The following is a 13,314-nucleotide window of genomic DNA, read 5'->3' on the forward strand; positions in this document are numbered from 1 at the left end:
AATTAGGCTACACTAGCCCCTGGAGCCCCACCCCCCCTTATATAAGGCAGGCAGCGGCGGCCATTACGGTCACTCGTGTGCTGCCTGCGTTAGTGAGAGTAGGGCGAGCTGCTGCAGACTGTCTCTCAGGGAAAGATTAGTTAGGCTTAACTTGTTCCTGTCTGGCTGCATACCTGTTCTGTGAACCCACCACTGCATACCTGTGCTGTGAACCCACCACTGCATACCTGTGCTGTGAACCCACCACTGCATACCTGTGCTGTGAACCCACCACTGCATACCTGTTCAGTGAACCTGCCACTGCATACCTGTTCTGTTCAGTGGACCCGCCACTGTATACCTGTTCATTGAACCCACCACTGCATACCTGTGCTGTGAACCCACCACTGCATACCTGTTCTGTGAACCCACCACTGCATACCTGTGCTGTGAACCCACCACTGCATACCTGTGCTGTGAACCCACCACTGCATACCTGTTCAGTGAACCTGCCACTGCATACCTGTTCTGTTCAGTGGACCCGCCACTGTATACCTGTTCATTGAACCCACCACTGCATACCTGTGCTGTGAACCCGCCACTGCATACCTGTTCTGTGAACCCACCACTGCATACCTGTTCTGTGAAACCACCACTGCATACCTGTTCTGTGAACCCACCACTGCATACCTGTTCTGTGAACCCACCACTGCATACCTGTTGTGTTCAGTGAACCTGCCACTGCATACCTGTTCTGTGAACCCGCCACTGTATACCTGTTCTGTTTAGTGAACCCGCCACTGTATACCTGTTCTGTTCAGTGGACCCGCCACTGTATACCTGTTCAGTGAACCCGCCACTGCATACCTGTTCTGTTCAGTGGACCCGCCACTGTATACCTGTTCAGTGAACCCGCCACTGCATACCTGTTGTGTTCAGTGAACCTGCCACTGCATACCTGTTCTGTGAACCCGCCACTGTATACCTGTTCTGTTTAGTGAACCCGCCACTGCATACCTGTTCTGTTCAGTGGACCCGCCACTGTATACCTGTTCAGTGAACCCGCCACTGCATACCTGTTCTGTTCAGTGGACCCGCCACTGTATACCTGTTCAGTGAACCCGCCACTGCATACCTGTTGTGTTCAGTGAACCTGCCACTGCATACCTGTTCTGTGAACCCGCCACTGTATACCTGTTCTGTTCAGTGGACCCGCCACTGTATACCTGTTCAGTGAACCCGCCACTGCACACCTGTTGTGTTCAGTGAACCTGCCACTGCATACCTGTTCTGTGAACCCGCCACTGTATACCTGTTCTGTTTAGTGAACCCGCCACTGTATACCTGTTCTGTTCAGTGGACCCGCCACTGTATACCTGTTCAGTGAACCCGCCACTGCATACCTGTTCTGTTCAGTGAACAGTTTGGTGTGTCAGTGTGAAGCAGTACCTTAATTACACTACCTGATTGATGTATACACATGCAAGATGTTTGAAAGCACTTTAGGCCTGTCATTTAGCATTCAATGTGATTTCTGCCCTTAAAACGCTGCTTTGCGTCAAATCCAGATTTTTCCCCGGGACTTTTGGCGTGTATCCCACTCCGCCATGCCCCCCTCCAGGTGTTAGACCCCTTGAAACATCTTTTCCATCACTTTTGTGGCCAGCATAATTATTTTTTTTTTTTCAAAGTTCGCATCCCCATTGAAGTCTATTGCGGTTCGCGAACTTTAACGCGAACCGAACCTTCCGCGGAAGTTCGCGAACCAGGTTCGCGAACCTAAAATCGGAGGTTCGGCCCAACTCTAGATGTGACGCAAAGCAGCGTTTTATGAACAGAAATCACATTGAATGCTAAATTGCAGGCCTAACGTGCTTTCAAACATCTTGCATGTGTATACATCAATCAGGGAGTGTAATTAGAGTTCTGCTTCACACTGACACACCAAACTCACAGTGCAACGCACCGCAAACAGCTGTTTGTGTAGCGACGGCCGTGCTGGACTGGTGCGCACCGTGGCCAGAGTGTAGGCCGTGGCGGTTTTCAAGCCCATATGGTCGCCGGGCTGAGGTAGCTCAATGATAGAACAACAGTGACTGTTCAGCTGATCAAATTTGGTCTGACTACAATGAAGCAACGACCTTATTATCTTTGGTGTGCCACCCCCCGAGACACTCATATAGCCGCCGATCATTGCTTCATTGTGATACACAAGCCCCTTCACCGCGGCGAAGTAATGATCACGAAGGGGAATTGGCACATGTACATGCCTTTTGTTTTGTTGTTGCAGCTGCAGTGCAGCCAGAAAAATTAGGCAGGCATGTACACGCACCAGAAAAATTAGTACAGCGGCCTTAAAAATTCAGGAATCCGCCTGGAGTCCTGGATCCTGTTGGTGGTGGCGGAGAAGTCAGTCAAGCAGCCTGCAGGCAGAGATGCTGTGTGGGGACTGACTTAGTCTTGGGGCAGGCCTGACCGTGCTTTGCAGACCAGGCATCCGTGGTCAGAGATGTCACCACTTGCCTTTCAACATCACGGTACAGTTTGGGTATCGCCTTTTTTGAGAAAAAATTGCGGCCTGGTATCTTCCAATGCAGTGTCTGGCTTTGCTTTTGTGTGCTGCTTTTCCTCAGGTGGTCATCCCATTGCCGTTTGTGCTTTGTAATCATGTGCCTTCGTAAGGTAGTTGTCCCTAAGCGGGTCTTGGTCTTTCCACGGCTCAATTTTCGGTGGCAGAGAGTACAGATGGCATTGCTCTCATCTGAGGCAGACACACAAAAAAATTTCCACACCGCTGAGCCCTGGGGTGATGGCGGCCAACTGAGTGTTAAGCGGAGTGCCAGAATCAAAGCAGGAGGAGGAAGATATGTCACGCTTCCGTGCAGAAGCTGCAAAAGATGAGGTGTTCTGTGTTAAATAGTCAACTACGTCCTGACAATATTGGGGGTTGATGGCACGTGCCTTCTTCTGAACACTGTACTTTGGTCGAGGGCCGCACGAAATCACGACAGCGTGACCTCGAACAGACCTGCCAGGTGGTCTGCCTATGCCTTTTGTTTTGTCCATATTAGGGGGGGGATGAAGTGAAAGGTATGCACTGACTTGACTAATACAATGTGCAGTCACACAGGTGCAGTTAACAGCTATGCACGGAGTAGTATATCACACTGCGTGCACTCAGCTCACGTAGGTAGGTGGGTGCACTGAGCACAACAGGTAGGTATATGCAGTAATAGGTATTACAATGTGCACCTGTCACACACAGACAGGTAGCGGACAGGCACAGTGACACTGCGTGCGCTCACGTAGGTGGGTGGGTGCACAGTGAACAACAGGTAGGTATATGCAGTGATGGGTAATGTGCATCTGTCACACACACAGGTAGTCACTGAATGTGCTGGGCCTGGCAGTGGCACACACAATAGGAATTACCAAGGCTGTCTATGCAACACAAGTGTCAGTGGGACACACAGAAAAAAAAATAGATCACAAGAACAAGGTTATCTCTCAAAAGAGCTGCAGAGGGGTGCTTTTTTTAGCAATAAGAATCAGCAAGGAGCAAGCTAACAAGCCTACAAGAGCCTAACTAAGCTTTCCCTATAAGTCTCTGCACAGCAGCAGCTCTCCCTTCTCTAATTACTGCAGGCACACGAGTGAGTCCAAAGCCTGATGCCGTCTGCCTTTTATAAGGGGGGAGTGGCTCCAGGAGGGAGTGTAGCCTGATTGGCTACAATGTGCCTGCTGACTGTGATGTAGAGGGTCAAAGTTGACCCTAATGATGCATTATGGGGGCGAATCGAACGTCCGGTAAAGTTTGCGGTTCCCCCGTGATCGTGAACCCCCAGAAGTTCGCCTGGAACCGTTCGCCGGCGAACCGTTTGGGCCATCTCTATTGGGCACTAAGGTTGGGGTTGGTGGGGAGATGAGAGTGAAGGGGGTGAGGCACTGATGGCGGAGAAGCACTGATGGAGAAGGCGGGCACTGAGGTTGGAGGGGGTGGAGCACTGATGGAGAAGGTGGGCACTAAGTGTGGAAGAGGTGAAGCACTGAGGATGGAAGGGGCGGGGCACTGAGGTTGGAGGGAAGAGCACTGAGGGTAAGGGATGCTGAGCAGTGAGGGTGGAGGGGGTGGGGCACTGAGGATGGAGAGGGTGGAGCACTAAGGGTGGGGAGGGTGTAGCACTAAGGGTGGAGAGGGCAGGGCACTGAGTGTAGAGAGGGCGGGGCACTGAGTGTAGAGGGGGCAGGGCACTGAGTGTAGAGGGGGCGGGGACAGAGGCCAGAGGGGACAAGCACTTACCGAAATCTTGGTGAACACTGACAGCAGAAGAGACAGCGCTGATAGATACATCTGGATTCTTTCTCCTCCGAACCTCCTCTGCAGATACTCGGGCATGGTGACAATCTGCAGCGGGAATAAAAACCATTCACATGAATCACTATTAAGTTACACAACTCTATTTTGAGGTTTTATTTGTACTCCTAGAGAAATCCCATCAACCAGAGGCGGCCTTGGGGGGGGCTGTAGTCATGCCCACTGCGCTCGTTCTTCCTGGTCTGCTCATGAGCCAGCGGCGCACGTGTCCTTGATTGCATGTCGAGAGCGCCCAGCGCATTGACATCATGATTTACGTCATGCGTATACCACTCCCGGCCATGGGCGCGCAAAATACCACCGACCCAGTGCCGACCCCTGTGAGTCTACGCCAATCAACCTCTCACGGGACTCAGGAGCATCTTATTTTGGCATTTTCTAAACAGGTAAAGATCCTACAATACCACCAATAAAATCAGAGTCAGCCAGCAAAGTCAGGCCAACCGACACAACACATATCACCCTGTCCCCTGGTGGTGGTGCAGAAAAGGCATCTCCCCAGCTCCCCATTCAGCCTAGCACCCATCCCCAGCTAGCCTGGTACACACCCCTAGCTCCTCATCCAGCCTCTACCTATCATTAGCTCCCCAGCCAGTCTGGTACCCATCCGCAGCACCCCAGCTAGCCTAGCACCTATACCCAGCCAGCCTGGTACACACCCCAAGCTTCCCAGCCAGCCTCTATCTATCCCCAGCTTCCCAGCCAGCCTCTACCTATCCTTAAAGAGAACCCGAGGTGGGTTTGAAGAATATTATCTGCATACAGAGGCTGGATCTGCCTATACAGCCCAGCCTCTGTTGCTATCCCAAACCCCCCTAAGGTCCCCCTGCACTCTGCAATCCCCCATAAATCACAGCCACGCTGCTGACAAACAGCTTGTCAGAGCTGGCTGTGTTTATCTCTATAGTGTCAGTCTGCTGCTCTCCCCGCCTCCTGCAGAACTCCAGTCCCCGCCTGCATCCATTACCTCCCTGCTGATTGGAGGGAAGGGACGGGGGCAGGGACCGGAGCTATGCAGGAGGCGGGGGAGCAGCTGAGACTGACACTACAGATGTAAACACAGCCTCACAGCACGGCTGTGATTTATGAGGGATTGCAGAGTGCAGGGGGACCTTAGTGGGGTTTGGGATAGCAACAGAGGCTGGGCTGTATAGGCAGATCCAGCCTCTGTATGCAGATAACATTCTTTAAACACACCTCGGGTTCTCTTTAAGGTGGCCAATAACGGTCCAATTTCTAGCGAAAAATCGTTCAAGCAATCAGAAATTCTGAAACGAAAAATCGTTCACTACACCATCAACTAACCAATCATTGCTTCCTATCTATCATGACCAACAAGAAAATCCAAAGTTTTTTATAATCGTTCATTATCGATTGTGCCCATCAACTGAGATTATTTACAACCAATCCGATCAGAATTTCTGATCCCTCTAACGATTTTTCACCTGAAATTGGACCGTTAGGGGCCAGCTTTAGTTTCCCAGCCAGTCTGATAATCACCCGTAGTGCCCCAGCTAGCCTAGTACCCATCTCCAGTTTATTGGTTGACTTAGTGGCCTTTAACAAACGTAATTGTTTTTAAACCCTAATAAGGCGTACTGCATTAGAGGTGGACAAGCCCGTGAGCATGGTGGTATGGTAGATGGCCTACACTTATGGCTCCATGTCCCGCATATGACACTCGCCCCAGTCCTCACGTACTCTAAGGCCGCCTCTGCATCAACTTTTCCACTTGATCAAATAATTTGTAAAATCTAACCTACATACCACACACACACGATCGATTTTTCTGAACATACAGTATAACAAAAAAGGAGGGGGGAAAAAAGTTAAACTTATGTATTTTTCTATCTCATTTTTTTCTGCTGTCTTTAGAGCTGTAACTAAAAGTGTTAATAAACTAATGGATACAGGGAGCCAGTCGGAAGGGCTGTTTAGATAAACTGTGTAGCCACGAAGTGAAGAGGAAGGAGGGGCAGTATCTGCTTCCTCAGACAGACATCAGCTAGAACAGGACTGCATTGTTCTGATAACTATGTGCAGCTGCACAATACAGAGACATTAGGTTTTGGGCACATGTTTGATGCCCACCTGGCTTTTTTGGCAAGATTTGGTTGAAGATAGAGTCAACCAGGGCCCTAGTCTCTGTTCCAGGCCTTAGGCACCTGCCTAGGCACTTGCCTTGCGGATGCTCTGGCTCTGTCTGTCAGGCTTGGTCTCCACCAGTTGACCACTGAATGGATTCAGAGCCATCAGGAACTGATTCCCAGAAACAGCCAACAGTAAGGGCCTGTTTCCACTACACGCAGATTGGATGCAGATTCTGGATGCAGAAAAACTGACTCCAATGAATGCCTATGGGCCCGTTTCCACTAAACGCAATATTTCTGATGCAGATTTTCCCCTAGGTATTCATTGGAGTCAGTTTTTCTGCATCCATTCTGCATCCGATCTGTATGTAGTGGAAACAGGCCCTAACCGGCTGTGTCTACCACAAAGCATTACACGCCAAACACGTGTGAAGGGTTTCCCAAAGCAGCTTCACACGTCCAGAATATCTAATTCAAAGTGCAAAGCTTCTGTTTCTGATGCATTTATGGTGATCCAGGCCAGACACAAAAGAAATATCATCTGGGTATTGTCTGCGAATTCAGTTCCATTATCCATTGAGTTTAAATGCTGCACCACCCTTTATCTGTCACCAGGTGGCAGTGTCACACCACTAACTGAACACAAACTACTGTGCAGACCATCACATCATAATAGTTATCAGTATGGACTGTGGAGGGGCTGGGTACAGGTGTGGAATGAAAAGAATGGGGGGGGGGGGGGGGACTATTAGGGTGAAGCAACGCAGTACATAAAGGGCCTGTTTCCAGTATGGCAAATTCGCTTGCTTTGGTCGCATGAGAATTTGCATACGTAATGTATTTAAATGGGACTGTTTCCATTACAGGCGAAATTTGCTTCCCCCCCCCCCCCCACGAAAAAAAAAACCAAAAAAAGGCCCCCTCTGTAACATTTTCCGAGAGGTTTAGGCGTTTTCGCGCTTACACGTTTTCACATGCGGATATCAGTAGTAGCGAATGGTGACGGGAAAATTGAAAAAAAAAATTGCTTATGCATGCGAATTTGCATGAAAAAAAACACACCAATTCTATGTGGCTTCGCCTAGGTATAGTGGAAACAGGCCTTAAGGGTGGGCGAAAGGAAATACAGCATTAACCCCACACTAAATACTGATAAGTACATAGGGCAGCATGGTAGCCCTCTCGCCTTGCAGCGCTGGCTACCCGGTTCATATCCCAGCCAGGGCACTATCTGCACGGAGTCTGTATGTTTTTCCTGTGTCTGTGTGGGTTTCCTCCGGGAACTCCAGTTTCCTCCCACATCCCAAAAACATACAGATAAGTTAATTGGCTTCCCCTAAATTGGCCCTAGACTACAATACATACACTACACGATACATACATAGACATATCACTATGGTAGGGATTCGATTGTGAGCTCCTCTGAGGGACAGTTAGTGACAAGACAAAATATACTCTGTACAGCGCTATAGTATATGGAATGAATGGACATTGAGTGTTGCCTGCTGGTGCTGCTTTTGAACAGGGGCATAGCCAGTGCCCATCCCCCAATCCTCCCCCCCCCCCCCCCCCCTTTTCCCCAAGAAAAAATCTAAGGCACCTTTGTACACGTTTTAGGAAGCCTTTGTGATTAATAGCCAGAAGTACCCCCCTCCCCTCCCAATATTAGATAGCCCTTCAGTATAGCTAGGTACCTGCCAGTAATAGGCAGGGCCGGGCCGAGGCATAGGCTGGAGAGGCTCCAGCCTCAGGGCGCAGTGTAGGAGGGGGCGCACAACTCATTCAGCTGTCATTCCCAATTGTTTATGAAGCAGAAAAAAATAAGAAAAGGGGATACATGACAGTGACTGCAAGCCAGATAACTAGATATTAAGGTGTTGGGGGGTTGGGGGCCCTGGGGCGCCTCTTAGTCTAATAGCAATCCGTGTGTGACAGCTGGGGTGGGAGGGATGAAGGGGCGCACTTTGGTGTCTCAGCCTTGGGTGCTGGAAGACCTTGTCCCGGCTCTGGTAATAGGTAGACCCATCGTGTGAGCCAGGCCCCTTGAAACCCAGCAGGTCCTAGGCATCTACCTAGGTTGTGTTGTGGGCAATCTGGCTCTGGTCAGACAGCAGACTAGATGTATGACTTTACAGCCATTAGAAGCTCTTGAAAGTTGATAATATATGCGCATCTGTCATCGAGCACTTACCCCGGAGGAGATGTACACCGGCACAAAGATCCACGCCAGAGCAAGCAATATATACGTGGCCTAAAGAGACACAGAATATCCCAACATTAGTCAGAGAAGCAATTTACCTTAATGCCTCTATGGAGGCTGCCATATTTATTTCCTTTTAAACAATCCAGATTGCCTGGCTGTTCTGCTGATCCTCTTCCTGGACATTTAGCCCTAGCCCCTGAACAAGCATGCAGATCAGGTGTTTTTTTTTTTTTTTTTATTTATTTACAAAAACCCAGCATGGCAATTCACCAGGATATTTACCTCATGCAGTATTTAATTCTGTATTTTAAGGAATCATGCGGTATTCCATTTGGTAGGTGATTATTGCAGCGCAGGGAACATGGATGACAGATGTGATACAGACATTGTTTATTATACTGACAAGTAAAGAGCAAGTCCAGGCTGCATGAAATTATCATAAAATTTGTATCAGCTCTAAACCAACATATCTTATTAACCTTTTTTTAATTACTAAATTAGATCATTGTGAAATTAGGGAATATGTTTTTATGAGTGACTTTCTTATTTTCCTGAAGTGTAATTAGTTTTCCCCTTCTCTCTGTTCTGTTTCCTCCCTTCTATAGCCTTCTGAATGGTGCTTTGTTAGTTACCGTACTTAAAGGAAATCTTAAATCCATGCGCCTCCTTGCCGCGCTCCCACAGCTGGGAGCTTTCTGCGCATGCGCAGTACGTAAAAATCTCTACTGAGCATGCACAAAGTGCTCCCAGCATGCACAGTAGCCGCCGACTGTCGGTGACAGGCCAGCTTTGCGGGGGTCGCTGCCGCTTGCTGGGGGGACTCAGGAGGACGTTGTGGGCACAGGATGACGCTAGGGGGGCTACAAGAAGCCCCAGGTAAGTTAAACTGTTTTTTTATTTAGACTTAAGTAACCCTTTAAAGGAAACCTGTAATGAGAAAAACCTCCCCTGGGGGGGGTACTCACCTCGGGAAGCCTCCAGATCCTATCGAGGCTTCCCCCGTCCTCCTGTGTCCCACGGTGGTCTCGCTCTGGCCCTCCAAACGGCGGCAATGTAAATATTCACCTTCCCGGCTCCAGCGCAGGCGCAGTATTGGCTCTCCGCCTCGGAGATAGGCAGAAATAGCCGATCGCTGTCGGGCCGCTCTACTGCGCAGGTGCAAGTCTCCTGTACCTGTGTAATAGAGCGGACCGGACTGAGATTGGGTATTTCCACCTATCTCTGTGCTGAGAGCCGCAACAGCGCCCCCGCTGGAGCCAGGAAGGTAAAAAAAACAGCGCTTCTCAGGCTTGTCGACAGAGGATTCCCGGGACACTTCGGGGGAGCCAGTGCTGGACTGTCTGCAGCTACAGAGGAGGGGGAGCCTCATTGGGACTCTGAGGCTTCCCCCTCCCGAGGTGAGTACCCCCCAGGGGATGTTTTTTGTTACAGGTTCTCTTTAAGGGCTGGTACACACCACGCTATTTTTCCATCACATCAATGGGAAATTTCCCACTGTCCAATAATTTCCAGCATGTCCAATCTGCTTCTGATCGAGAAAGAGAATCGATTTTGAGATCAGTACTGCACAAAATCGATCCCGTTCTCAGTCGGAAGCAGATTGGACGTGCTGGAAGTTATCAGACAGTGAATTTACCTTCAATGTGATGGGAAAATTGCATTGTGTGTGCAGGCATGAGGAGCATATTAATGATACAATCTTGATTGTACAATATCACCACGTCTATGTAATATGATCGATTACCTCTAGTAACCATTCAAAGTGTATTCCCTCAGTTTACCCATCTACTACACTTGGTAAGATTGGACAAAAGAGATTGTATCATTAGTGGGAACCTTAAATAGGACCTGAACTCAGAACTTCCTCTCTGCTTTGAAGGATAAGCAACAGCATAATGACCTTCCAAAACAAACATTTCTTTGTTACAGCTGATACACATCCTGCAATAAATATGCAGAGTGTCTACTTCCTGCTTTCATGGAAGCAGACATAGGGTTAACATCCTGTGTTTATATATTAGCTGCACTGCCGAGGCAGCCAGCTGGCACTCAGAGATCAAATTACAGTGGTGATTAGTCACAGATGAGGGGTTATTAGACAGGCTAAACCCTCTAAATACATACAGGGTGCATTTCTCTGTGTTTTCTTTCTGTCCTGTGCAAGAGGTCAGGACTGGTCTCTACAATGCCTGGTTGTTGCCGGAAGCACCAATTAGCTGAAAGGGAACCTGGGATCTGATTGGCTGCTACAATCAGACCGTTTTCCCTACAGAGAGCCTGTCTTGGCAGTTGGCATGATGGGCCTGGAGCTGGTGTTATTGGTCTCTGCAGTTTATTGGGGCGTGAAGCCCTCAGACAGCTCAGTGCCATCCCCCCCTGGTACATCTTCACCCGTCCGCTTACATTCCATTCAAATCCGGCCACCGCGATGCCGCCTGCCGCTCCAGTGCCCGCCAGTCCGATAAACAGCCCCGAGCCCTCGCTGCTGGCAAAGAGGGACGCGCCAATCTGACGGGGAGAAGAGAGAGAAATCGTTACAACCAATCTCACACCCTGACTGCAGACTTCACTTCCCTGCATTTCACACTGGACTCCACACATCTCATCTCTGCTACACACATACAATTTTGATTGAGCAAAATGAGTAATTTACTGACATTATTATTATTATTATTGCTCTATAAAGCGCCAACATATTCCGTGGTGCTGTACACAGTAAGACATAAACACGGGGTACATAATAACACAGGCAATGGTACACACCCAATATAGACACCGGCACAGGATAAGTAGACATAATAATTACAGTGACAATTGTAACATGATGATCTAAATCTATAGCAAATTCTAAGACACAAAGGGTGGGAGAGCTCTGCCCTTGCGAGCTTACAACTTAAAGGAGGGCTCTGACATATAAGTGGATTTTTGGATGAGGAATTTGGAGTTGAAAAGCGTGACTTGTTTCTGCCCATCGCTGCGCAGGCCGTAGACTGCAGATTGAGGGACTCCTGGGATGGCGAATTCGTACATCGCATGCAAATTCCGACCGACTTTCATTAGCTGCTGTAAAAACCTGCTTGAAAATTGCTCACTTTGGGGGTGTTTTTCAGCCAAAGGACCAGAGAATCTAATCACAGTAAACGGCACCATGAAAAAAGAGCAATACATGAGGATTCTCAATGACAACATCAGGCAGTCTGCAGAGATACTTGGCCTTGGGCACCAGTGGACATTTCAGCATGACGATGACCCAAAACACACAGCAAAAGTGCTGAAGAAATGGTTAGCAGACAACAACATTAATGTTTTGGAGTGGCCCAGCCAGAGTCCCGACTTGAATCCAATTGAGAATCTGTGGAGGGAGCTAAAGATCAGGGTGATGGCAAGAAGACCCTCCAACCTGAAAGATTTGGAGCTCATTGCTAAAGATGAATGGGCAAAATACCTGTGGAGACATGCAAAAAGCTGGTCTGCAATTATAGGAAGCGTTTGATTGCTGTAATCGCCAATAAAGGCTTTTCTATTGATTATTGAGAAGGGTATGAATTATTTTGGACTGCACACTTTATGCTCAAATGAAAATAAAAGCTGACAAATGTTTTTTTTGTTTATTTCCCACAATAATGCCTTTTGTACATCGTCTTATTATCTTTTGGGAGACACCTGTCATTTCCTGTCACAAAATGACTTGCTGGTTGAGTAAAAGTAACTTTAAGTCAAAATTTGCCAGGGGTATGAATAATTATGGGCAGCACTGTAGATAGACCAATATTAATATAGGAAGTATTGCTGATGCTAAAACCAGGAAAATTACAGTAAAAGTGGGAATTCTGAATACAGGATACAGTACCCATAATACTACACTGCCTCTTTCATGCTACTGCATACCCCTCTCCCCCCACTCCCTGAACCTGTATTATACATAACACTGATGGGCTGTGCTGTGATTGGCTGATCTGGGGCCTGTATAGCAGGATCTGGGGTTGCAGCGCTGGAGATTTGGGCTCACGTTCTCACATTTGCGTCCTTCCCTCAGGGACAGAGCAGGCTGGGGGATCTCTGCCAAGAAGTACAGCAAGTTCAGAAAGCGAGAAATCTCCCACTAATCCGATTCACAAATCCCGACGAATCCTCCCAGATGTCATCCCTGCGATGAGGAGTTAACCCTTGTATTACCCAGCATCCTCTGTGGATCGCCATCCCAGGAATCCCTCAATCAGCCATCTACAGCCTGCGCAGCCATGGGCAGAAACAACTCCAAATTCCTTATCCAAAAATCCACTTAGATGTCAGAGCCCTCCTTAAAGGGAACCTAAACTGAGAAGGATGTGGATTTTTCCTTTTAAAATAATACCAGTTGCCCGACTCTCCTGCTGATCGTGTGTCTATAATACTTTTAGCCACAGCCCCTCAACAAGCATGCAGCAGATCAGGTGCTCTGACTGAAGTCAGACTGGATTAGCTGCATGCTTGTTTCAGGTGTGTGATTCAGCCACTACTGCAGCCAGAGAGATCAGCAGGACTGCCAAGCAACTGGTATTGTTTAAAGGAGAACTGAAGTGTGAGGAATATGGAGGCTGCCATATTGATTTCCTTTTAAGCTATACCAGTTGCCTGGCAGCCCTGCTGATCGATTTGCCTGCAGTAGTGTGAATCACACCAGAAAC

At 48.5% G+C, this 13,314-nt stretch overlaps 1 protein-coding gene across 1 annotated transcript in view; it reads right to left on the reverse strand.

The window, feature by feature from the left end:
* SLC5A10 (solute carrier family 5 member 10) overlaps positions 1-13,314 on the reverse strand; it is a 274,286-nt gene that overhangs the window by 239,979 nt on the left and 20,993 nt on the right. The window contains exons 3-5 of the mRNA XM_068243517.1: positions 11,051-11,155; positions 8,636-8,695; positions 4,280-4,384 (exon numbers count right to left, since the gene is read on the reverse strand). Coding sequence (XP_068099618.1) covers positions 4,280-4,384; positions 8,636-8,695; positions 11,051-11,155 — 270 coding nt within the window. The remainder of the gene's footprint in view (positions 1-4,279; positions 4,385-8,635; positions 8,696-11,050; positions 11,156-13,314) is intronic.

The sequence above is a fragment of the Hyperolius riggenbachi genome, chromosome 7, assembly GCF_040937935.1.
Source record: "Hyperolius riggenbachi isolate aHypRig1 chromosome 7, aHypRig1.pri, whole genome shotgun sequence".
Taxonomy (NCBI): Eukaryota; Metazoa; Chordata; class Amphibia; order Anura; family Hyperoliidae; genus Hyperolius; species Hyperolius riggenbachi.